Source organism: Prionailurus bengalensis, chromosome E4, assembly GCF_016509475.1.
Source record: "Prionailurus bengalensis isolate Pbe53 chromosome E4, Fcat_Pben_1.1_paternal_pri, whole genome shotgun sequence".
NCBI classification, from domain to species: Eukaryota; Metazoa; Chordata; class Mammalia; order Carnivora; family Felidae; genus Prionailurus; species Prionailurus bengalensis.
In genome coordinates, this window is record NC_057360.1 from 5343499 (window position 1) to 5371423 (window position 27925).

General features: G+C 37.5%; 1 protein-coding gene across 2 annotated transcripts in view; it reads right to left on the reverse strand.

The window, feature by feature from the left end:
- Positions 1–27925, reverse strand: part of CATSPERE (catsper channel auxiliary subunit epsilon) — a 198455-nt gene that overhangs the window by 168529 nt on the left and 2001 nt on the right. For both annotated transcript variants that reach the window (XM_043567779.1, XM_043567780.1), the window contains exons 3-4: positions 2008–2081; positions 1389–1458 (exon numbers count right to left, since the gene is read on the reverse strand). In XM_043567779.1, coding sequence (XP_043423714.1) covers positions 1389–1458; positions 2008–2081 — 144 coding nt within the window. The remainder of the gene's footprint in view (positions 1–1388; positions 1459–2007; positions 2082–27925) is intronic.

A 27925-nucleotide genomic window follows, 5' to 3' on the forward strand; every position in this document is an offset into this window, starting at 1 on the left:
ATGAGTCCTGCAAGCTGTTCTAGCAAATTATTGACCCTGAGGAGAAGGTTGTAGGAACCTGGATTTATGGAAAGTCAGTCACGAGTACAGGTGACAAACTGGGACTTGCAGTTGGCATCCGAAATGGAGCAGTCTTGTGGGACTGAGCCCTTAACCTTGTGGATGGGAAGTTAACTCCATGTAGAAAATGCCAGAACTTAGAATTGTAAGACAGTCAGCTGGTATCAGAGAATTAGTCAGTATGGAAACCAACCCCTTATACTTCATGTGGTAACAGACTGTTCTCTGTGAGTGTATAAAGGAAAATAGTGAGTTTTCCTGGACAGTCTTACTCACTGAAATGCAATTCAATTCATTTTCTTCCATGATGGTTCTGAATCAGAGATGATTTTGCTCACCAGGGTACACTGGCAATGCCTGGAGACATTTTGGATTGTTATATCTGAGTGTTCTTGAATGTATTTCTAAAGTCACGTGTACATCCTTAAAGGTTATAAGATCTGATGGCACTATCCGTAAACAACAAAGATACTCTTCTCTATGCATGTATTTGTGTGTATGTAACATTGCACATTTGGGCTTCTAACACACAACAAAAGGAAAAGGAGTAAACCTTTACTTCCTCAGAATTGTGTCCATGAAACTGGTAAATATTCATAAACTCAAAAACCTCAAGTTGAAATACTTTTCAATCTACGAGTTTTGAAAAAATGAATTAATATTCATTTGGCCGCTCCTGCATCACTCTACTTGTTCTCTGAAAATAAAGATCAGAAATCAAGAAGAAGGCATAAGCCCCAAAATATAGTCAAATTTTGTCACACGCAGTCTCTATGGCAGTGGCTTTAGACACACTTGCGTGGGAATATCAGCTATGAATGCCTGGCCGGTACCTGTTACTAATTAGTAGAGAGCCGATGTTTTTGATGCTTAGCTTTTTCTTTCTTTTTTTTTTTGTAACCCAGAGAGGATTCAACATCATTCTTATGTATTTGCATTCACAAATGCTTTCTCGAATTGAAGAAAATATAGTAAAAACAAACTTGCCAGAAATGGCTTTTAATCCAGGGAATTGTTATAAAAGTATACGATGTGAGACCCACTCATTGGGGAGTATTGTTACCTGGAAGGTGGTAACTGAGGCTTTCACATACTTATTGACAAAAAGGCTGAGGTAAAATCGCATACCATTTCATAACATCATTTTCTATGAGATATATCTGGAAGTTAATGCCCTATTGATAATAATTTAAAAATACCTCTTATCTATGATTAACACATACTATTTAAAACAGATTAAGTTAGGTTGAAAGCTCAAAATATGGGAAATAAAGTGTAACAGAGATAATTACTCAAGATTTAATAAGTTATCATTAAAATCAACTCACTGGGCCCACAACAATTGGTCTTATAGTATGAACACCAGGAGAAGAACAACGCAGCTCTGTCCTCGGTGAGCTAGTATTTAAAAAGAACAGAAAGATAAATAAGCATACAAGGTTAGGAAAAATTCCCTACTTTTTAAGCCTAAAAACATTAATTGTATGCTAACAAGAAAAATAAAACATACAGCATATTTTACTTTTATACTATTTTCTTTAAAAAAATTTTTTTAATGTTTATTCATTTTTGAGAGACAGCGAAAGAGACAGAGAGAGAGAGAGAGAGAGAGAGAGAGAGAGAGAGAGAGGTTGAGCAGAGAAAGTGGGAGACACAGAATCCGAAGCAGGCTCCAGGCTCTGAGCTGTCAGCACAGAGCCCAGTGCGGGGCTCAAACCCATGAACCTTGAGATCATGACCTGAGCCGAAGTTGGACGCTTAACGGACTGAGCCATCCAGGCACCCCATATCCTATTTTCAAAGAGATCTTGTCTTTCTTCTCACATCTATTTAATGGGAAGAAATTTACATTCAATCACTGCCTTAAATCTGACTGTCCGCACTATATGAATACTTTTTTATGGGTAAATACACACATTATATTGACATCAGCAGCAAAAATCTTACCTTTTATTTTTCACTGAACAAGTTCCTGGCACACTCCACTCAAGAAATGATGTTCCTTCATACTCTAACGTAATCTAAAAAAGAAGGTACAATAGTTCAAACAAAAGGTCTGCCCCAGAATTTTTACCTCAATATTCAGAGGCAGGGTTGAATTTTCTGTGTCCTTATCATTGAAAGAAAGAATGACTAAACATTTTATTGCTTTAAAATTGTACAAAGTAATACGACAAAGAAAGGCAATGTACCTTTTCCAAGACACTTCAGTAGTCTCCCTTAAAAACTCTAAGCTTCTTTGTGGAGTCGAGACGACAGGGAAGTAGGGGGACTGGGATTGCCCTGGCCCCTCAAACACAGCTGTATTGAGGAGAGATCACTTGGACCACCCAGGAAATGGATCTGCAGAGTGGCAGAAGGACCTCCAGGGGCAGAGAGAGGCAGCGTGGTGGGATGGAGGTGCGTGTATATGGAGTGGTGGAGAGAAAATGGCAGAGGCATGGAAGGGAGGGAGCCCTTTCTGTGCAGAGACAAAAGGGAGTGAAAGAGAGAGGGGTTGTAAAAGTCAGGACTCAGTTGGCACCAAAGGAAAACCTCTCCAGACCACAGATGGGGGAATGAGAAATACAGAGAGTGCCAGTTTCTATTTTGCAAACAGCCTTAGGAGCTGAAACTCGGAGGTTTCAAAAGTGCACGACTTTCGCCGACTTTCTCCGAAGCTAAGCCAGGAGCCGCTGGGTGCTCCTGTGGAGGAGGAACCTCCCCCTGGAGCGCATAGCCTGGTACACGGATCTCTGGGGGATACTGGAAAACAGTCCCCTTTCCAGAGTACTTTGGGAAAAGGGTTTATTGCCTCCCCAATGACAAAGACCCTGCAGGTGCCAGCCAAAGGCCTTTTTTTTTTTTTTTTAGTTTATTTATTTATTTTGAGACAGAGAGAGCACAAGCAGGGGAGGGGCGGGGGGGGGGGGGGGGTTGGGGACAGAGGATCCGAAGCCGGGTCTGTGCTGACAGGAGAGAGCCCAATGCGGGGCTCAAGCGCAAGAACTGGAAGACCATGACCTGAGCTGAAGTCAGAAGCCCAACTGACTGAGCCACCCAGGCACCCAGTCTTTTATCAGCCTTTTATCAGCAGAGTGGAGTGGCTCTACATCAGAACAGGATCCATGCTGTGTGGGGTCCTTTAAGACATTGGGTTTTGAATCCCAACTGGGCACCTAGAAGGTGCTGGAGAACCGTGAGGAACAGGTCAAGCTGAATGCCCTCGCTATCCTGTGAGGGCTGCCTGAACAGGGGTTTGAGACAACCTGGCGTGGGAAGGAGAGATTGGGGTGTCGCCAGTTTTCTCCCCATCACCGACACAGTGGGGCTTCAGAGAGAAGCACAGCGGCCCCCAGTGGAGGCGGGACACTTACACCAAACCCTGCCCCTGGTAACTGCACACCTACTGGAACAAGACTGACACTGAGCCAATGCAGCCAGCCTCTCCTCCAGACCAGCACAGCCACCTGTCCCTGGCACCAACGGACAACTGTTTGTTGCTGTTGTTATTGTTGTTGTTTGCCTGTCTGGTTGTCTTTTTCGTTTCTCTTTTCTTTTTTTCTTCTATTCTCTTTTTCTTTTTACCCTCTTCCTTTTTTCTATTGGAATAAGGCTCATAGTTTCTGAATTGTTTGTGGTCAATTCTTAATATATATATAGTCTGTTCAGGCATTTTTACTTTATTTTTTTAGATCTTTTCTATCTCTTTTCCTTCTTTATTTTCCTTTCTTTTTCTCTGGATTTAAGCCTTATAGTTTTTTGATTCTCTGTTTGGTCTTCTTTTCTCCCCTTTCATTTTTCTTTTCTTATGGGATCAGGCCTCCCCCCTACCTCTTTCCTTTTTTTCCATGGTTACTTCAACAAACAAATCAAAGCCCACCTGGTGGAAGGTCCAAACACTCCAGCACTACAAGCAAGGAGGACCTCTGCAGAGGACTGACCAGTGGGATAGAGCAGCCAAAACACAACAATAGAGTGCATGCAACATACGCCAAAAACACTTCCTGAAGTGCCAGGCCCTCAACAGTGAATGACCCCTTTTTAATATAGTAGTACTTGCAGGTGCAGACACATAACAAGCTACTAAAACATGCAAAAGACAGAAATTAGCCAAAATGATGAAACAGAAGAATTCTTCCCCAAAACAAAATTTGGGAAAAAAACACAGCTAGAGAATTGCTCAAAACAGATATTAACAATATATCTGAACAAGAATTTAAAATAATAGTCATAAGACTAATAGATGGGCTTGAAGAAAGCATAGAAGACAACAGAGAATCTATTGCTGTAGAGATCAAAGACCTAGGACTAGGCATGATGAATTAAGAAATGCTATAAATGAAATGCAAAATAAACTAGATACAGTGACAGCAAGGGTGGAAGAAGCAGAGGAGAGAGTAGGTGAAAGGGAAGATAAAATTATGGAAAATGATGCTGAAAAAAAAGAGGGAAAGGAAATTACTAGATCACGAGGGGAAAATGTGAGAGCTAAATGATTGTGAAATGAAACAATATGCATCACATAGGCGTTCCAGAAGAAGAAAAGCAAGAGAAAGGGGTGGAAGGTTTATTTGAACAAATTATAGCTGAGAACTTCCCTAATCTGGGGAAGGAAACAGGCATCCATGTCCCAGAGGCACAGAGAACTCCCTTCAAAATCAACAAAAACAGGTCAATACCATGACGTAGCATAGTGAAACTGGCAAAATACAAAGACAAAGAGAGAATTATGAAAGCAGCTAGGGACAGAAGGTCCTTAGCTTACAAGGTAATACACATGAGGTTGGTAGCAGACCTGTCTACTGAACCTTGGCAGGCCAGAAGGGAGTGAATAGGAAAAATATGTAGTCAAGAATCCTTTATTCAGCAAGGCTGTCATTCAGAACAGAAGGAGAGATAAAGACTTTCCCACACAAAAACTAAAGGAGTTTGTGACCACTAAACTAGCCCTGTAAGAGATCCTAAGGGGGACTCTGTGAGTGGAAAGCAGCAAAGACTACAAAGACCCAGAGACATCACAACAAACCTGAAATCTACAGATAGCACAATGGCACTAAATCCATATCTTTCGATAATCACTTGGAATGTAAATGGACTAAATGCCCCAATCAGAAAACACAGGGTATCAGAATGGATAAAAAACCAAGATCCATCTATATTCTGCCTACCAGAGACTCATTTTAGACCAGAGGACACCTGAAGATTGAAAGTGAGGGGGTGAGGAACCATCAGTCATGCAAACAGATGTCAAAAGAAAGCCAGAGTAGGCATACTTATATCAAACAAACTGGATTTTAAAACAAACACTGTAACAAGAGATGAAGAAACATTATACATAATTAAGGGGTCTATCCATCAAGAAGAGCTAACAATTGTAAATATTTATGCCCCCAATGTGAAACACCCAAATACATAAATCAGTTAATCACAAACATAAGCAAACTTTTGGGTAATAATACCATAATTGCACGAGACTTTAATACTCCACTTACAACAATGGAACAGATCATCTAGGCAGAAAATCAATAAGGAAACAATGGCTCTGAATGACACATAGGACCAAACGGGCTTAACAGATATATTCAGAACATTTCATCTTAAGCAGAAGAATACACATTCTTCTCGAGTACACATAGAACATTCTCCAAAACAGATCACATACTGGGTCAGAAAATGCCCTCAAATAGGTACAAGAAGATTGAGATCATACCATGCATATTTTCAGATCACAATGCTATGAAACTTGAGATCAACCACAGGAAAAGTTTTTGGAAAGCCTCCAAATACATGGAGGTTAAAGAACATCCTAATTAAGAATGAAGGAGCTAACTAGGAAATTAAAGAAGAAATTTAAAAATACATGGAAGCAAATGAAAATGAAAATATGACAGTCCAAATCCTTTGGGATGCAGCAAAGACAGTCCTAAAAGTAAAATACATTGCAATTCAAGACTATCTCAAGAATCAAGAAAGGTCCCACATACACAACCTAACCTTACACTTAAATAAGCTAGAAAAGGAGCAACAAATAAAGCCCAAAGCCAGCAGAAGAGGGGAAATAATAAAGATTAGAGCAGAAATAAACAATGTAGAGTCACAACAAACAAAAAAACAAACAGTAGAACAGATCAATGAATGTTTTTTTGAAAGAATAAACAAAAATGATAAACCTCTAGCCAGACTTCTCAAAAGAAAAGAGAGGGGACCGAAATAGATGAAATCATGAATGAAAGAGGAGAGATCACAACCAACACCACAGAAATACAAACAATTAGAAGACAATACTATGAAAAATTATGTGCCAATAAGCTGGAAAATCTAGAAGAAATGGACAAATTCCTAGACACTCACACACCACCAAGACTCAAATGGGAAGAAATAGAAAATTTGAACAGACCCATAACCAGCAAAGAAATTGAATCGGTTATCAAAAATCTCCCCCCAAATGAGTCCTGGCCAGAATGGCTTCCCAGGAGAATTCTACCAGATAATTAAGGCAGAGTTAATACCCATTCTTCTCAAACTGTTCTAACAAATAGAAATGGAAGGAAAGCTCCCAGACTCATTCTATGAAGCCAGCATTACCTCGATTCCCAAAACAGACAGACTCCACTAAAAAGGAGAATCACAGGCCAGTATCCCTGATGAACCTGGATGCAAAAATTCTCAACAAATACTAGCAAACTGAATTCAACAGTACATTAAAAGAATTATTCACCACGATCAAGTGGGATTCATTCCTGGGCTAGAGGGCTGGTTCAATATTCACAAATCAGTCAACATGATAGACCACATTAATAGAAGAAAAGATAATATGAACCATATGATCCTGTCAACAGATGCAGAAAAAGCATTTGACAAAATACAGCATCGTTTCTTGATAAAACCCTCAAGAAAGTTGGGATAGAAGAAACACACCTTAACATTATAAAAGCCACATATGAAAGGCCCACAGCTAATATAATCTTCAGTGGAGAAAACCTGAGAGCTTTCCCCCGAAGATCAGAAATATGAGAGGGATGTCCACTCTTGCCACTGTTGTTCAACGTAGTGTTGGAAGTCCTAGCCTCAGCAATCAGACGACAAAACGAGATAAAAGTCATCCAAATTGGCAAAGAAGGAGTCAAACTTTCACTCTTTGCAGATGACATGGTACTCTACCTGGAAAATCTGAAAGACTCCACCAAAAAACTGCTGGAGCTGATATAGGAATTCACCAAAATCTCAGGATATAAAATCAATGTACAGGAATTGGTTGCATTTCTATACACCGATAATGGAGCAATAGAAAGAGATATCAAGGAATCAATCCCATTTATAATTGCACTAAAACCCATAAAATATCTAGGAATAAACCTAACCAAAGAAGTAAAAGATCTGTGTGCTGAAAACCACAGAAAGCTATGAAAGAAACTGAAGAAGACACAAAGAAATGGAAAAACATTCTGTGCTCATGGGTTGGAAAAACAAATATTGCTAAAATGCTGATACTACCCAAAGCAATCTATACATTCAATGCAATCCCAATCAAAATTGCACTGGCATTCTTCTCAGAGCTAGAACAAACAATCCTAAAATGTGTGTGGAACCACAAAAGACCCTTAATAGCCCGAGTAATGTTGACAAAGAAAACCAAAGCTGGAGGCATCACAACCCTGGACTTCAAGATGTATTACAAAGCTGTAACCATCAAGACAGTATGGTATTGGCACAAAAACAGACATATAGGTCAGTGGAATAGAATACAGAGCTCAGAAATGGACCCTCAAATGTATGGCCAACTAATCTTATACAAAGCAGGAAAGAGTATCCAATGGAAAAAGACACTATCTTTAGCAAATGGTGCTGGGAGAACTGGACAACAACATGAAGGTGAATGAAACTAAATCACTTTCTTACACCATACACAAAAATAAATTCAAAGTGGATAAAAGACCTAAATGTGAGACAGGAAACCATCAAAATCCCACAGGAGAAAACAGGCACCAACCTCTTTGATCTCAGCCACAGCAACTTCTTACTTGACATGTCTCAGGAGGCAAAGGAAATAAAAGCAAAAATGAACTGTTGGGACCTCATCAAGATAAAAAGCTTCTGCACAACAAAGGGGTGAAAAGATGTTCAACATCCCTCATCTTCAGGGAAACACAAATCAAAACCACAGTGAGATACCACCTCACATCAGTCAAAGTGGCCAAAATTGACAACTCACGAAACAACAAGGATGCGGAGAAAGGGGAACCCTTTTGCACTGTTGGTGGGAATGCGACCCAGTGCATCCACTCTGGAATACAATATGGAGGTTCCTCAAAAAATTAAAAAATAGAACCAGCAATTGCACTACCAGAATTTATCCAAAGGATACAGGAGTGCTGATTCGAAGGGGTACTTGCACCCAATGTTTATAGCAGTGCTATCAACAACAATAACCAAATTATGCAAAGAGCCCAAATGTTCATCAACTGATGAATGGATGAAGAATGGGATACTGCCTGACGATGAGAAAGAATGAAATCCTGCCATTTGCAACAATGTGGATGGAACTGGAGGGTATTATGCTAAGCAAATTAAGTCAGAGAAAGACAGATATCATATGATTTCACTCATGTGGAATTTGAAAAACTCAACAGATGAACATAGGGGAAGGGAAGGAAAAATAAGATCAACATAAAGGGAAGCAAACCATAAGAGACTCTCGAATACAGAGAACAATCTGAGGGTTGCTGGAGTGGGGGTTGGGGGTGGATTAAATGGGTGACAGGCATTAAGGAGGGCACTTTTCGGGATGAACACTGGGTGTCATACGTAAAAGATGAATCACTGGGTTTTACTCCTGAAGCCAAGTCTACACTGTATGTTAACTAACTTGAAAATAAATTAATAAAAGAACCCTATAAGATTCTTATTTTACTTCAAAAATAATCGGCACACCTGGGTGGCTCAGTTGGTTGAGGGGCTAGCTTCGGCTTAGGTCATGGTCTTGTGGTTTGTGAGTTACAGCCCCGCATTGGGATCTCTGCTGTCAGCGCAGAGCCTGCTTGGGATTCTCTGTCCCCCTTTCTCTCTGCCCCTCCCCTGCTCTCTCTCTCTAAAAAATAAATAAACACTTAAAATATTAATAATAGGGGCACCTGGGTGGCTCAGTCAGTTAAGCATCTGACATTGGTTCAGGTCAGGATCTCACAGCTTGTGGATTTGAGCCCCGCATCGGGCTCTGTGCTGACAGCTCCGAGCCTGGATTCTGCTTCAGATTCTGTGTCTCCCTCTCTCTCTGCCCCTCCCCTACTCAATTCTGTGCCTCTCTCTAAAAAATAAATAAGCATTAAAATTTTTTTAGTAAAATAATAATAATCATCATCATCATCATCTCTCAAGTGTCTGGCAGGTGACTGTACTCCAGCAGATTCTGAGGATAAAGAAAAATGGATGAGACAAGATCCTACACTTAAAAACAAGACATGGTGAATTCTGAGGTCCTACTATTCACGGATCACTGACTGTCACTATCACTTTCATCAGTCACATTTTCCTTATTTCTTTTTTTTTCTGCTTCACATTCTTTCATTTATAAGTTCTTTCTTTCCTCTTTTGAAGGATACTGATCCACATCCTAATATCATCAGTCTCAGTCTCAACATTGGTCTACTTCAGCCAGCATTGGGACGTCATTTCACCTTTAGAGTAACAGTTTTATAATGTGTACACATTTCTTGTAGATATACGTGTGCAAAGAGTGTATCAGTGTCTTTGCTTGTAAAAGGGAGATTATGATACCAACTATGTCATAAGTTTGAAATGATAGGATCAGTGACAGTGTGTAAGAAAAAAGAGAAAAAAAATCACCAGAAGATATAACATAACCCTGAAATACGTAAAGAAAGAAATGTTTAAATTTTAGCTGACACACAATGTTACATTAGTTTCAGGCATACAGCATAGCAATTCCACAAGGTCTTACATTAATGCTCCGTTCACCACAAGTGTAGCCACCATCTGTCTCCATATACTGCTATTACAATATCATTGACAAAGTCCTTATGCTGTGTCTCATTCCTCTGACTCATTCATTTCGTAACTAGAAGCCTGTATCTCTCACTCCCCTGTACTCATTTTGCCCGACCTGCCACCCTTCCCTCTGGCAACCATAATTTTGTCTTATGTATTTATAGGTCTGATTCTGTGTTTTGTTTATTCTTTGTTGTTGCTGTCGTTGTTTCTTGAGATTCTACATATGACTGAAACCCTATGACTTATTTCTCAATCTGACTTATTTCACTTTAACATACCTTCTAGGCCCACCCATGTTGTTTCAAATGGCATGATCTCATCCTTTTGTATGACTGTGTAATATTCCTGTGTGTGTGTGTGTTTGTGTGTGCATATGCGTGTGTGTGTATTCCTTATCCATTCATCTACTGATAAGCTATCTTCATTATCCATTGATCTATTGATAGATACTTAGGTTGCTTCTGTATCTTAGCTGTTGTAAATAATGCTTCAATAAACATAGGGATGCATACATCTTTTTGAATTAGTGTTTTCATTTTCTTTGGATAAATACCCAGTAGTAGAATTATTGGATCATATGGTATTTCTGTTTTTAATTTTTTAAAGTATCTCCATACTCTTTTCCATAGTGGCTGAACCAGTTTGCATTCCCACCAACAGTACACAAGGGTTCCTATTTCTATACATTCTCACCCACCTTTGTTGTTTGTTGTGTTTTTTATTTTAGCCATTCTGACAGGTGTGAGGTGATATCTCATTGTGGTTTTGATTTGCATTTCCCTGATGATGAGTGATGTTGAACATCTTTTCACATCTCTGTTGGCCATCTGTAGGTCTTTGGGAAAAAAGTCTATTCAGGTCTTCTGCCCATTTTTAGATTGGATTGTGTATGTGTGTGTGTGTGTGTGTGTGTGTGTGTGTGTGTGTGTGTGTGTGTGTATTGAGTTGTATAAGCTCTTTATATGTTTTGGATATTAACCCCTTATCAGATATATCTTTTGCAAATATTTTCTCTCATTTAGTAGGTTGTCGTTTTGTTTTGTTGATGGTTTTCTGTGCTGTGCAAAGGCTTTGTATTCTGATAGAGTTCCCATTGTTTATTTTTGCTTTTGTTTTCCTTACCTTAGGAGACATATCTAGAAAAATGTTGCTGTGGCTGATGTCAGAGACATTACTGCCTGTGATCTCTTCTAGAATTTTTATGGTTTTAGGTCCCACATTTAGGTCTCTAATCCATTATGAGCTTATTTTTATATGTGGTATAAGAAAGTGGTCCCATTTCATTCTTCTGCATGTTGCTGCCCAGTTTTCCCAGCACCATTTGTTGAAGACACTGCCTTTTCCCCACTGTATAATCTTGCCTCCTTTGTCATAGATTAATTGGTTTATTCCTGGGCTTTCTATTCTGTTCCATTGATCTTTATGTCTATTTTTGTGCCAGTACCATACTGTTTTGATTACTACAGATTTGTATTGTGGCTTGACATCTGGGATTGTAATACCTCCAGTTTTGTTCTTTCTCAACATCACTTTGGCTACTTGGGGTCTTTTGTAGTTCTATACAAATTTTAGTATTATTTGTTCTAGTTTTGTGAAAAATGGTGTTGGCATTTGATAGAGATTGCCTTAAACCTGTAGATTATATAAAGCAAAATTTGATAGAATTACTAGGAAAAAATTTAAAAGTCACAAATACTGTGGTATATTTTTGATACACTTTTCTCAAACTACAGATAAACCTGTAAAAGATACACACACACACACACACACACACACACACACTTCCTAAAATTTACCAATATAAAACATATTCTTTCCAATCTTACATAGAACATTTAATCAAAATTGACCTTATTTACAAAATTAGTCTTAGCCAATCTCAAAGAATTGTTATCACACATACTATGCTTTTGATATTAATGAAATAAAATTAGAATTTCTCATAAAGGTAGAAGAAAATCTTAGGATACATATAATTCTTAAAATAGAAAGCCCAAACTTTACTTCTGAGTGATTCATGGAGCAAAGGAGGAATCACAAAGGAAATTACAAAATATGTATAAATAAACAATAAAAGCATTCAATGTTATCAAAATGTAGCATATAGTATAAATAACTCCTAAAATGAAATTTATATCCTTCAATATATACAAAAGAAATAAGGTAGTTTGAAAGTGAATACACTCTGTTTTCAGTAGAAGATGCTAATAAAATAACAACAGGGAAAACCCAAAATAGTAGAAGGAAGGCTATTTAAAAAGAGGAAAAAAGAAGAGTTTAAAAAAGAAAACAAATTGTGAAGGGTTAGTGGTGATGTAGTTTTTCGATCTACCCAAATTTCCTTATAAGCAGAGAGAGAACAATTAGGATAGTACCAATAAAACAAACAACACTGGACAATGCCAATAATAAAACTTGGTGACAAAGTATCTGTCAAAATCCCCAAATATAAGTGGGTTGGAACAAACCAGCTAAAACAACCAGACTCACATGTATGAGCATAAGGAAGCAAAAGAAAGCAAATATGGTAGGCCTTAGAAGGGAAGAACCACCTAAATCAGTGATAGGTATTCAGTGGAAACCACGGCAGGACATTTCGAGGACAGCAACTCTAACCAGAGGGGTTGTTGCACTTTCCATTTCTAAGTAAGTCCATGAAGTCCATGATAATGTCTGAAAGAGCAGGAGAAGCTAGGACCTACGAACCCTAAACCAAGGACCCAAAGATACCTTCTAGGACAAGGATCTGTAATGAAAAATACAGGGAAAAGAATCCCAATAGAGTTGGAAAGGGACAATAAAGACAAAGGAAAGAGAAGCTACAGATAAATGAGAGAGGGAAATAGAATCTGGAGATCTCAGAAAGTATTAGCCTCATTTTTTGGATACTTTACAAAACAACAGAAGAGGTAACTCTACAGCCATGAAGTTAGAAAAGTTATTTTGACCCACCCTCCTTAAAGATCAGGAAAATTAATTTCATGTAAAAAAAAAAAAAGCAACAGAAAAAGGATCACAGTCTAATTTTACATAGTTATTACACGAAAAAGAAAATATGAAGCAGAATAACTGTAAGAACATACACAATGTATAAATGAACGCTATAACTTAATGTGAGTGTTAGCCTTATGTATCAACTTGGCTAGATTATAGTACACAGTTATTTAATCAAACCTAGGTTTATCTGTGAAGATATTTTATAGATGTGGCTTATATCTATAGTCAGTTGACTATAAGTAAAAGAGAATGCCTTTAATAATGTGGATGGGGCCTCTTCCATCAGTTGGAAACCTTCAGAAAAAAATGGAGGTTTCCTGGAGAAGAAACTCTGCTTCAACACTGCAGCATTAACTCTTGACTGAATTTCCAGCTTGCTGGCCTGACCAAAAGATGTCAGAGTTGCAAGCTCCCACAGTCACAGGAGCCAGTTCCCTAAAATAAATCTCTTAATATAAGTATGTACAAATTCTAAAATGGTTCTGTTTGTCTGTGAGAACACTGGCGGATACATCTACTATTTCAAAATGAGGCAAAATAAATAAGGAAATGATAGAAGTTATGAAAGAACAATATAAATCAGAATTTGAAATTCATAAATAAGCTAGAACTCAGGAAAAATATAGAAATAAAAGAAAAAGTCATTTCAGAAATAAACCAAATGTGTTTAGAAAAAAACCACAACTGTGAATAAGCAATAGATAAGGTCTTGAGATAAACAGCTTTTTAAGAACAAAAGAGATAAAAAGTAATTCAAGAGTAAGTGGCAAATATAAAAGATAGGCAAAGAAAATCCAATGTATGTATAGTTGGGAGATCCTGAAGAAGAAAACCAAGATGTTTGGAACACAACAGTAACATCAACACTAACTCTAAGTCAAGAGTAATATGTGAAATAAAATAACTTGAAACAACATATTAAAAAGGCACAGCTCATATCTATGAAAAACAATTACGGATGATTTAAAAAATAAAAACAACCAGGAGCTATATTAATAAAAGCACTGGGCTTAAAAAGAAACAGTTTGGGGATTGTGACCAAAACAACAAGAACAACCAGAACAACAACCAACACACATATTATTCATAAAGGAAAGCAGATCATATTTTCACCAGATGTTTTGGAAGCAACACTTTATGTCAGAGACAACAAAGTAACAGAAATAAAACAGAAGCCAATAATTTTTATATCCAGATACACCAACTTTTAGATACCAAATCCATAAATAAGCTCTTATGACCATAAAGTAATTCAGGTAATATTACTCTTAAGAGCCCTTCCTCAAGACTCTGCTAGAAGAGCTTCAGGCCGTCGAAATGACTGCGGAGACATCAGCATAAGGACTGAGGCTAAGTATTACATAAGAAGTTTTTGCCGAACCATGTCTCTGCATGGTGGGTATAAAAAAAGGATATAGTTGCTAATTCCTGTAATCTGACAGTGTATCAAAACATGAGGGGTGGGGGGGGGGGGTAAATGGTTAGCCCAGGTAATGGTGGCCACATAAGTTTGACTCTCTCCACACATTTCCAAAAAAACACACAGATCAACAAATAAAACCCAGAAAAGTCTACATTACAGCAAAGCAAGAAGACAAAGCGTACTACAAATGTCAAGTAGACCTGTAAGTAGAAAAACCAACTATCTTCAGCAGAGCTCTCACTCAAGCTCCTATCATAATCCACTGTGGAGAGTGAGGAGGCTTCTGGAACACTGCAGGGAAAAGACAGGAAACAAAAGGTTAAGACTGAATTCAAATCACCCACAGAGAGAGAAAGCATTCCCTAGGTGCAAAAATATAACAGGACAAAACCTTCTGGGAGACCACAGAACTATGAGGACAGGAATTAAAAGCACGTGAGACCCTCAGAAAGGTGTCACTTCAGGAGAGAAGATACAGGAAAGGGAAACACCCTTCGGAGAGTAAGTGGTGAAGGGAAGAATCAAGAGGGGAAGTTTAGGATCAGGTAAGTCGAAAAACCAAACCAAACAACCAAGAAAATGCAACACTACCAACAAAAAGCCATCAGTTAAAGAAACTGCACTTTGCTACATTTATCTAGGAATGTTTCAAACCAACTTAGGCTGCCAAACTGTCCATAAAATTCAAAGGTATAATCAGACTTTACCTATAAAAAGCTACTATAGGAGAATAGAAAATAAAAATAGAAACATTTCAGTTCATTAAATTCCCTTAAAAAAACAAACAAACAAAAAGCAGAAGAAAACTACAAACTGATATTGAACTGAATTAAATATCAAACAAGCATTTGGTGATAAGAGAAAGAAAAATCTCGAGTTATAAATTCATTGAGTAGGTGAATCACTATGTTGTACACCTGAAACTGAAATATAACACTATACTGGAATTGAAATAAAGTAAATTCATAAGCTAGGAACAGAAAATGAAGCACAAATAGAAATAAGAGTTGACTAAACCAGCACATGAAATAGATGATGATAAGGGACATGAAGATTAAATTAAAAGTTACTGGTGGGAAATTATATGTGAATAAAAACTGAAAAAAAGGCATTGAAGAAAGGCAGAAAAACAACTAAGAGACTATAAGTGGAATAAGTAAAGAAGAAAAAAAGCAGGCTCTGTCAGTGTAGAGAGAGATGTGGGGCTCGAACCCATGAACCATGAGGTCATGACCTGAGCCAAAACCAAGAGTCAGATGCTCAACCAACTGAGCCACCCAGGCACCCCTCAATTGCTGCAGCTTTACAGTTAAGTTTTAAAGTCAGGAACTGTGAGTCTTCCAACATTGTTCTTTTTCAAAAATGTCTTGTCTATTCTTTTTTTTCTTGAATTTCCCTGTGAAATTCCATGTAAATTTCCATATGAAATTACTAAACTCAGTAGTTTTAATAATTTTTTAGTGGATTCATTAGGGGTTTTTATATTAATCATGTCATCTGCAAATAGAGGTAATTTATTTTTTTCCTTTCCAATGTGGATGTCTTTATTTCATTTTCTTGTCTAATTGCCTTCACTATGTATGTATGTATGTATGTATGTATTTAAAGAGTTTTAGGGTTGCCTTTTTAAAAATGTTTATTTATTTTTGAAGGAGAGGGGGTGGGTGCAGAGAGAGAGGGAGACACAGAATCAAAAGCAGGCTCCAGGCTCTGAGCTGTCAGCACAGAGACTGACACAGGGCTCAAACTTACGAGTGGTGAGATCATGACCTGAGCTGAAGTCAGACGCCCAGCTGTCTGAGCCACCCAGGCGCCCTTAGAGCATGCAACTCTTGATCTCAAGAGTCGTGAGTTTGATACCCACAGTGGGTGTATAGATTACTTAAGGAAGTAAACAAAATAATAAAATAAAATTTAAGAATCTTAACATTTTAACATACATACTAAAATATTTATGGATGAAATATTATGTCTAGAATACCTCTATTTGCTTATTCACTTGTTTTAGATTCCATTTTGAGTGGAGTCATATGGTATTTGTCTTTCTCAGTCTAATTTACCTCACTTAGCATTATACCTTCTAGGTCCATCCATGCTGTCTCAAATGGCACAATATCATCCTTTTTTATAGCTGTGTAAAACTCCATTTTGTGTGTTTGTGGGTGTGTACGTATCACATTGTCTTTATCAATTCATCTGTTGATGGATACTTAGGTTGTTTCATGTCTTGGCTATCGTAAACAATGCTGTAATAAACACAGAGAGGCATATACCTTTTTGAGTTAGTGTTTTCATTTTCTTTGAGTAAACAGTAGTGGAATTATTGGATCATATGGTATTTCTATTTTTAATTTTTTGATGAATCTCCATACTCTTCTGCCTTGGCTGTGTCAATTCATATTCCCACCAACAGTGCAAAAGGGTTCCTTTTTCTCCACATCCTTATTAATAATTACTGTTTCTTGTCTTCTTGATTGTAGCCATTCTAACTGATGTGAAGTGATATCTTATTGTGATTTTGATTTGCAGTTCCCTGATGATGAGTGTTGTTGAGCATCTTTTCATGTCTCTGTTGGCCATCTGCACATCTTCCTTGGAAAAATGTCTATTTAGCTTCTCTGCCCATTTTTTAATACCTTTTTTTTTTAAAGAGAAAGAGAGCAAGTGGGGGAGAGGGGCAGAGGAAGAGAGTGAGAGTTTTAGGCAGGCTCCACGCTCAGCATGGAGCCTAATGGGAGGCTTGATCCCACAATCTTGGGATCATGACCTGAGCCAAAATCAAAAGTCAGATGCTCACCCAACTGAGTCACCCAGGTACCCCTCTGCCCACTGTTAATCAGATTATTTGTTTTTGGGTTTTGGTGGGGTTGAGTCATATAAGTTCTTTATATATTTTGGGTATTAACACCTTTTCAGGTATATCATTTGCAAACATCTTCTCCTATTTAGTAGTTGTCTTTTACTTCTATAGTTTCCTTTGCTGTGCAAAAGCTTTTTATTCTGATAGTTTTATTCTGATAGTTTATTTTTGTTTTTGTCTTACTTGCCTTAGGAGACATATCTAGAAAACTGTTGCTATGCGCAATTTCACAGAAATTACTGCCTGTGTGCTTTCTCTTCTAGGATTTTTATGGTTTCAGGTCTCGTGTTTAGGTCTTTAATCCATTTTGAGTTTTTTTTCTTTTTTTTTTTTTTTTTTTTTGTATGTTGCTAAAAGTAGTCCAGTTTCATTCTTATACATGAAGCTGTCCGGTTTTCCCAACACCATTTATTGAAAAGACTATCTTTTCCCCATTGTATATTCCAGCATCCTTTGTCCTAGATTAATTGATCATAGAAATGTGGGTTTATTTATGGGCTTTCTATCCTGTTGCATTGATCTATGTGTTTATTTTCCTGATTACTACAGATTTGTAGTATTATTTTGAAATCTGAAACTGTGATACCCCCAGCTTTGCTCTTCTGTCTCAGGATTGCTTTGGCTATTCAGGGTCTTCTGTGGGTCCATACAAATTTTAGTATTATTTGTTCTAGTTTTGTGAAAAATGCTATTGGTATTTTGATAGGGATTGCACTGAATCTGCAGATTGCTTTGGGTAATATGGATATTCCGACAATATTAATTCTTCCAATCCATGAGAATTAAATATCTTTCCATTTGTTTGTGTCATTTTCAATTTCTTTCATCAGTATTTTATAGTTTCCAGAGTACACGTCTTTCACCTCTTTGGTTAAGTTTATTCCGAGGTACTTTATTACTTTTGATGCAATTGAAAGTGGTGTTGTTTTTCAAATTTCTCTTTCTGGGACTTTACTGTTAGTGCTAACAATAAAGTCATTACTTTGTTGTTAGTAAATAGCACAGAGTTCTGCATATTAGTTTTGTATCCTGTAACTTGACTGAAGTGGTTTATTACTTCTAGTAGCTTTTTGGTAGAGTCTTCAGGATTTTCTCTATAAAGTATCATGTGGTCTGCAAATAGTGACAGTTTAACTTTTTTTTTCTTTTTTTTCTTTTTTTTTTTTTTTTTTACAGTTTAACTTTTTTTAAAAAAGTTTTTAGGGGCGCCTGGGTGGCGCAGTCGGTTAAGCGTCCGACTTCAGCCAGGTCACGATCTCGCGGTCTGTGAGTTCGAGCCCCGCGTCGGGCTCTGGGCTGATGGCTCAGAGCCTGGAGCCTGTTTCCGACTCTGTGTCTCCCTCTCTCTCTGCCCCTCCCCCGTTCATGCCCTGTCTCTCTCTGTCCCAAAAATAAATAAACGTTGAAAAAAAAATTAAAAAAAAAAAAGTTGTTAGTGTTTATTTATTATTGACAGAGAGAGAGAGAGAGAGACCAAGCATGAGTGGGAGGAGGGGCAGAGAGAGGGAGACAGAATGTGAAACAGGCTCCAGGCTCTGAGCTGTCGGCACAGAGCCCGATGCGGGGCTCGAACTCATGGACAGCAAGATCATAACCTGAGCCAAAGTCAGAGGCTCAACCGACTGAGTCACCCAGGCACCCCCCCGCTTTTTTTTTCTTTTTTTAACAATATGCATGCATCTTGTTTCTTTTTCTTGTCTCATTGCTGTGGGTGGCTAGGACTTCCAGTACTAGGTTGAATAAAAGTGGTGAGAGTGGATAACCTTGTCTTGTTCCTGCCCTTAAAGGAAAAGCTTTCAGTTTTTCACCATTGAGTATAATGTTAGCTGTGGGGTTTTCCTATATGGCCTTTATTATATTGAGGTATGTTCCCTCTAATCCCATTTTGTTGAAAATCTTTATCATGAATCTTGTCAAATGCTTTTTCTGCATCTACTGAGATGATCATATAATTTTCCCCCTCATTTTCTTGATGTCATTTATGACATTGATTGACTTACAGATATTGAACCATGCTTGCATCCTGGGAATAAATCCCATTTGATCATGGTGAGTGATCTTTTAATGTATTGTTTTATGCAGTTTGCTAATATTTTGTTGAGGATTCTCCATCTATGTTCATCATGCATATTGGCCTGTAGTTTTATTTTTTTGTGGTGTCATTGTTTGTTTTTGGTATCAGGGTAATGTTGGCCTCATAGAATGTATTTAGAAGCTTTCCTTCTCCAATTTTCGGGAAGAATTTGAGGGGAATAGATATTAACTCTTCTTTAAATGTCTGGTAAAATTCATTATGTGAATACATCTGGTCCTGGACTTTTATTCTGTGATAGTTTTTGATTACCAATTCAATTTTGTTACTTTTAATTGGTCTGCTCAGATTTTCTATTTCTTCCTTGTTTAGCTTTGGAAGATTATTTAGATTTATCCATTTCTTCCAGGCTGTCCAGTTTGTTGGCATATACTTTTTCACAGTATTTTCTTATGATCCTTTGTGTTTCTGTGGTGTCAGTCGCTGTTTATCCTCTCTCATTTCTGATAATAGGCATTCTAACTGGTGTGAAGTGAGTTCATTGTGGTTTTGATTTGCATTTCCTTGATGATTAGTGACACTGAGCACTTTTTCATGTTCCTGTTGGCAATCCGTAGATCTTCTTTGGAAAAATGTCCATTTAAATCTTCTGCTCATTTTTAAATCAAATTGTTTGCTTTTTCCTATTTTATGTTGTATGTTGTATGAGTTCTTTATATATTTTGGATGTTAACCCCTTATGAGATACATGGTTTGTAGATATTTTCACCTATTCGGTACATTGCCCTTTCATCTTATTGATGATTTCCTTTACTGTGAAAAATATTTTTAGTCTGTTGTAGTCCCATTTGTTTATGTTTGTCTTTGTTGCCTTTGCTTTTGGTGTCAGTTTAAAAAAAAGTCATTGCCAAGACCAATGTGAAGGAACTTACTGCCTGTGTTTTCTTCTCAGAGTTTTATGGTTTCAAGTCTTTTATTCAGGACTTTAATCCATTTTCAGTTAATTTTTGTATATGGTATAAGATACTTGTCTAGTTTCATTCTTTTGCATATGACTATCCAGTTTTCACAACATCTTTTATTAAAAAGACTGTCTTTTTCCCCTTGTATATTCCTGGCTCCTTTGTTGCAAATTAATTGACCATATATGCATGGGTTTATTTCGGGGCTCTCTATTCTGTTCCATCAATCTCTGTGTTGTTTTCTTTAATGTTGTTAATTTATTTTTAAGAGAGAGAAAGAGAGAGCAAGAGAGAGAGCACAAGCAGGGAGGGGCAGAGAAAGAGGGGGGCAGAAGATCTGAAGCAGGCTCTGCACTGACAGAAGTGAGCACATTTGGGGCTCAGACTCATGACCTGTGAGATCATGACCTGACCAAAGTTGAACATTCAAACAACCGAGCTACCCACATCCCTCTCTATATATGTATTTTGAAGTTTATTTATTTATTTTGAGAGAGAGAAAGAGAGCAGGGGAAGGGAAGAGAGAGGGAGACAGAGAATCCCAAGCAGGCTCTGTGCTGTCACCACATGAACCATGAGATTTTGACCTAAGCTGAAACCAAGAGTCAGATGCTTAACTGACTGAGTCACCCAGGTGTCCCTTTTCTTAAACGTTTATTTATTTTGAGAGGGGGGTGGAGGGGCAGAGAGAGAGAGAGGGAGAGAGAGAATCCCAAGCAGGACTCGCACGGTCAGTGCAGAGTCCAACTTGGGGCTCAGTCTCACAAACTGTGAGATCATGACCTGAGCCATAATCAAGAGTTGGATACTCAACCGACTGAGCCACCCAGACACCCCTCTATATCTATTTTTATGCCAACATATTGTTCTGATTGCTACAGCTCTGTGATGTAGTTTAAAATCATATAAGGTGATGCCTCCAGCTTTGTTCTTCTTTCTCAATATTGCTTTGGCTATTTGATGTCTTTTATGGTTTTACACAAACTTTTCCATTGTTTGTTCTATTTCTGTAAAATATGGCATCAGAATTTTGATAAAGATTGCACTGAAAGTGTAGATTTCTTGGAGTTGTATGGTCATCTTAACAATGTTAGTTCTTTAAAAAAAAAATTAAGTGTTTATTTATTTTTGAGAGAGAAAGAGAGACAGAGTGCAAATAGGGGATGGGCAGAGAGAGAGGGAGACACAGAATCCGAAGCATGTTCCAGGCTCCGAGCTGTCAGCACAGAGCCTGACACAGGGCTCAAACTCATGAACCATGAGATCATGACCTGAGCTGTAGTCGGATGCTTAACTGACAAAGCCGCCCAGGCGCCCCAATAATGTTAATTCTTATGTTTTCTTCTATTTCTTCCATCAATATCTTATAGTTTTAATGTAGCAGTCTTTTACCTCCTTGGTTACATTTATTGCTAAGTATTTTTATTTCTTGATGTAATTCCAAATAGGATTGTTTTCTTAATTTCTCTTTCAGACTGCTGTTAGTGTACAGCCACACAAGAGATTTTTGAATATTGATTTTGTATCCTGCAGTTAATTTTATCTTTTCAAAGAACCAGCTTTTAGTTTCATTGATCTTTTATATTGTTATTGTAATCTCTATTTCATTTCTTTCTTTTTTTTAATGTTTTATTCATTTTGAGAGAGAGAGAGAGAGACAGACAGACACAGAGCATGAGCAGGGGAGAGGCAGAAAGAGAGGGAGACACAGAATACCAAGCAGGCTCCAAACTCTGAGCTGTCAGCACAGAGCCTGATGCAAGGCTTGAACCCATGAACCGCAAGATCACGACCTGAGCTAAAGTCGGATGCTTAACTGACTGAGCCACCCAGGCGCCCCATCTACTTCATTTATTTCTGTTCTTATCTTTGTTATTTCCTTCTACCTACCTACTTTGGGCTTCATTTCTTCTTTTCTAGTTTCTTGGGGTGTAATATTGTTTGATATTTTTCTTGTTAGTTGATTTAGGCATTTAAGCTATGAACCTCTATCTTAGAAGTGTTTTTGCTGCATCCCATTCCCTCCTCATTTGTCTCAAGTTACTGGTTGATTTGTCTTTCAATTTATTTTTTGATGCATTGGTTGTTCAGTAGCATGTTGTTTAACCCCCACATATTTGTGAATTTTCCGGTTTTCTATTTATCATTGATTTCCAGTTTTATACCATTGCAGTCAGAAAATTTGCATGATATATTAATCCTCTTTTTAAAATTTTTTAAAATGTTTATTTTTTTAATTGTTTTTTAATGTTTATTCATTCTTGAGAGACAGAGCATGAGTGGGGGTGGGGCAGAGAGAGAGAGGAAGACCCAGAATCTGAAGCAGGCTCCAGGCTCAGAGCTGTCAGCGCAGAGCCTGACCTGGGGCTCAAACCCACAAACTGAGAGATCATGACCTGAGACAAAGTCATATGCTCAACCGACTGAGCCACCCAAGCATCCTTGATATGATACTAATCTTAAGACTTGCTTTATGGCCTAACACATGACCTCTCTATTCTGGAGAATGTTCCCTGTGTTTGAGAAGAATGTGTACTCTGTTCATTTTGGATGGGATGTTCTATAAATATCTGTTAAGTTCTATCTGGTTGAATGTGTTGTTCAAGGCTGATATTTCCGTTTTGATTTTCTGTCTGGATTATCCACTAATGAAAGTGGGATAATAACGTCCTCTACTATTATTGTGTTGCTGTGTATTTCTCCCTTTAGTTCTGTTATTATTTGTTTTATATGTTCAGCAACTCCTATGCAGAATGCATAAATAGGTACCAATGTCATGTCATCTTATTCGATTGAACGCTTCTTCTTCATGTAATGCTCTTGTCTTGAAGCCTATTTTGTGTGATATAAGTATAGCCAACACTGCTTTCTTTTGGTTTCCATTTGCACGGAATATCCTTTTCCATCCCTTCACTTTCAGTCTGTGTGTTTGTCCTTACATCTGTTGAGTCTCTTATCAGCAGCACATAGATGGATTTTTTTTTTAATCCAGCCAGCCACTTGGTTTTTTGATTAGAGAATTTAGTCCATTTACATTTAAAGTAATTACTGGTAGGTATGTACAAGTATACCTCTGAGATATTGCAGTTTCATTTACAGACCACTACAATAAATTGTATATCACAGTAAAATGAATCACATAATTTTTTTGTTTTCCGGTGCATATAAACATTGTTTAGACTGTACTATAGTTTATTAAGTGTGTGATAGCATTATGTCGTACATACCTTAGTTTAAAAAACATTGTGAATAATGCTAACCATCATGTGAGCTTTCAGCAAGCTGCAGTTACTGATCACAGAGTACTATCACAAATGCAATAATGAAAATTTGAAATATTGTGAGAATTACCAAAATGTGACACAGAGACATGAAATGAGCAGATAAGATGGTATTGGGAAAATGGTGTTGACAGACTTGCTTGATGCAGGGTTGCCATAAACCTTCCAATATGTAAAACAAAAACAAAAACAAAAACAAAAACAAAAACAAAACAGTAGTATTTGCAAAGCACAATAAAGTGAAGCACAATGATATGAGGTATGGCTGTACTTATGCCATTTTGTTAACTGTATTCTGGCTGGTTTGTAGTTTCTCTGTGTTTCTTTCTTCTCTCTTTCTTTTGTTTTGTTGACTTTCTTTTGTGGCATACTTAGATTCCTTCTTCCTTATCTTTTATGTATCTACTACAGGTTTTTTGCTTTGTGGTTACCATGAGGCTTACACACAAAAACTTGTAACAGTGTATTTTAAGTAGATAATAAACTCAAGGTTGATCACAACCTAAAGTGCTACATTTTTACTAACCTCTTGCACATTGTTTTTGATGTCATAGTTTACATCTTTTTTTCCTGTGCATCCCTTAAGAAATTATTAGTTTATTTTTAGTACTTTTGTCTTTTCACCTTCACACTAGCTTTATAAGTAACTAACCCACTACCTTTACTATACAGTTACCTTTCCAGTGAGATTTATTCTTTCATGTTTTCTTGTTACTAATTAGTACTTCCCCCCACCCCACCCCGGCCCAGCATAAAAAGTCACTTTCACATTTCTTGTAAGGCTAGTTTGTGATGATGAATCCCTTTAGCTTTTGCTTATCTGGAAAACAATTTCTCCTTCAATTCTATATGAAAATTTTGCTGCACAGAGTATTCTTGTGTGGAAGTTTTTTTTGTCTCAACACTTTGAATATATTGTGCCACTCACTTCTGACCTGCAATGTTTCTGCTGAAAAATCTACTGATAGCCTTATGGGGTTTATCTTGCATGTAACAGAAGTTATTTTTCTCTTGCTGCTTGTAAGATCTCTCCTTGTGTTTAACTTTCAATGTTTAAATTATAATGTGTCTTTGTTGGGGTCTCTTTGGGTTCATCCTATTTGTGACTCTCTGGGCTTCCTGGATCTGGATGTCTGTTTCCCTCCCCAAATTAGGGAAGCTTTCAGTCATTATTTCTTTAAAAATTGTCAGCCCCTTTCTCTCTTCTTTTGGGCCCCTATAATGTGAATGTTAGTCCACTTGATGTTGTTCTGTAAGTCCCTTAACATATCTTTACTTTTTCCCCCCACTCTTTTTTCTTTTTATTGCTCTGTTTAGGTGTATTCCACTGCTCTGCTTTCAGGTTCACAGATCCTTTCTTCTGCCTTGTCTAGTCTTCTACTGAACCCTGTGGTGTACCTTTCAGTTCAGTTATTATATCCTTCAGCTCTGTGACTTCTATTTGGTATCTTCTTATATTTTGTATCTCTTGGTTGAAGTTCTTACTGTGTTCAACCATTCTTCTCCTGAGTTCAAAGGGCATCTTTACAACTATCATTTTGAACTCTTTATCAGGCAAATTACTTATCTCCATTAGAGGAAGGTGTCTCCCCCACCCCTGTCACTGAGGTTTTATCTTATTCTCTTGTTTGGAACATATTCCTCTGTTTCTTCTATTTCCTTGACTCTCTTGTGTTCATTTCTATGCATTAGATAAAATAACCACCTCTTCTAGTCTTGATGAAGTGGCCTTGTGTAAAATATGAAGCTTATCATTTAACCTTGCCCTAGGTCTTGGTTGTCCTTCAAAACTTTGTGATTGTCCAAGAAGCTTACTTTATTTTTAATAACTCCCAGTAGTTGAGGATGTTCCAGTCCTGTCATTGTTCCAAAGGGAGGATCTCAGTGAGCACCTAGATTCATGTTGTCTAGAAGCCAGACACTCAAGCAGTAGCTTTTAAAGTATACAAATATATATAGTCCAATGGGACTACAAGTGTAAGCCTCCCTGGCCACTAGAGCCAGGAAATCCGGAGGTGTCCTGTGGGTTACAAAAACGAGGCTCTACACAAATGCATAAGTTCCTTTATGGGAGATACTGGCAAGCTGTAGAGAGACATAGGGAAGTAGAGAGATGGCCTCCATCAGCTTATGTTCCCTCAGAGCACCTTCACAGGTTCCTAGATGTGTGTCAAACCTGAATCCTGCCAAAGCTCATGCCAAAGCTCCCAGAAAAGCAAATAGGTAGAGAAAAACTGTTTCAAAATGCTTTCCATCAAGATTTATGAAATATTTCATCCCTAAAGTGTCTTCTGTACACTCAATAATTTCTTTCTTTCTCTGAATATCACTTTCAAGGAAGCTGCTATACCACTGGTTTTAGCATCTACTCTCTTGCATTTTGTCTACCTTCCTGGTGGAGAATCAAACTCTGGCTCCCAATTTGCATTTCTATAATGACATAATTCCACTATTTTGGTTACCAATTGCCAACTAAGATGATATATTTCTGTCACCCCCCCTAAAAATGATAAAGAAACAGTAGAGATCAAGAAAGGAGATTTTTACGGGGTGCCTGGCTGGTTCAGTTGGTGGAGCATGTGACTCTTAATCATGGGGTTATGAGTTTGGGCTCCATGCTGGGTGCAGAGATTACTTAGAAAAAAAAAGAGATTTTTAAAATGACTAATCAAATGGTCAATTATACAGCAAAGATGTTCAAGAAACAAAGATGAAATAGATAAATGATATTAAAGAAATTAACTACAAATAACAATTTAGGTGATAAGTACAGATTTTATAAGAAACGGATAGCAATGGATTTAAAAACAAATGGTGTTGTTTGTATAGTTTCCTTTTGCCTGACTTTGAGTAACGTAATAAATTTTGAATAATGTAAATGCAATGATATATATAAACATAGAATATAAGTGTAAACCGATACAATTACTTTGTAAAATCTTTTGCATCACCTACTAAAGCTGAACACGTGCATATTCCCCAGGACTTACCGATTCCACTTAGTTATATACCCACCAGAAATGCATATATGTTAAGCAGAAGATAGGCATAAAAATGTTCCTAGTAGCCCTAATCATAGCAGACTAAAAATGGAAACAACCTAGTTGCTTATCTAGAATAAAAGGATGCCTATACTGTGGCATGTTAATTCAAGGAAAGAGTATACACCATTGAAGCTAAACTGCAGCTACGTTAAACAACTTACTGTTTTTCTATTATTTTTCTGGTATTATCTTTTTTCTATATATAGATATTAACAACATCTAAAAAGATAATACCAGAAAATAATAGAAAAACAGTAAGTTGTTTAATTGATGGTGGTTCATTACATGGAGAAAGTAATGTGAATGCATACTTTATATTATATACAAGTGGACTCTAGATGAATTTCTGATCTATATTTGAAAGGTCAAGATATAAAGCATATAAAAGAAAAAGGATAAATATCTTTGCAACTCCAGGCAGGAGAAGATTTTTCTTAAGTAAGACTCCAAGGGCACCTGGGTGGCTTAGTTGGTTAAGTGTCTGACTTGGCTCAGGTCATGAGCTGACAGTTCTTGAGTTCAAGCCCCATGTTGGGCTCTGTGCTGACAGCTCAGAGCCTGGAGCCTGCTTCAGATTCTTTGTCTCCCTCTCTCTCTGCCCCTCCCTCACTCACACTCTGTCTCTGTCTCTCTCTCTCTCTCTCTCAAAAATAAATAAACACTAAAAAAAAAAAGGGCTGCAAAAGAAGTAGAAAGTATGAGGTCAAAAAGAGTGGGGGGGAGCGGGGAGGCAGAGTGGTTTGGTTCAACAAAAGTCGGCTTTTTCTTGAAAAATAAAATATCCATGGACAAAGTTAATGGTTAGATGAGTAGATGAGAGACAAGAAAATAATTAAAACTTTTTTTTACATAGGCTTCACTCCCAGTGCAAAGTCCAACGTGGGGCTTGAACTCACAACTCTGAGATCAAGACCTGAGCTGAGGTCAATAATTGGACATTTAACTGACTGAGTCACCCAGATGCCCTGATAACTGAAACATTTAAAACCAATATTCAACTAATATAGAGAGTGGAATGTATACAGCACTCTGTAAATCAACAAGAAAAGGGCATAAACTTAAATGGAAAATGGGCAAAAGGTTATGACCAGGCAATTCAGAACAGAAGCTTGTGTAAATGTGGTAAGAGATGCTCAAAATCACTAGCCGTCAGAGAATTGAAAATAGCAACAGTGATATTAGCACATACTAACGATGTTGGTAAAAAATAGAAACTTCAATAATACCAGACTTTGGTGGAGATGTGCACTAGGTGAGAGTGGAAATTGTGATTGCC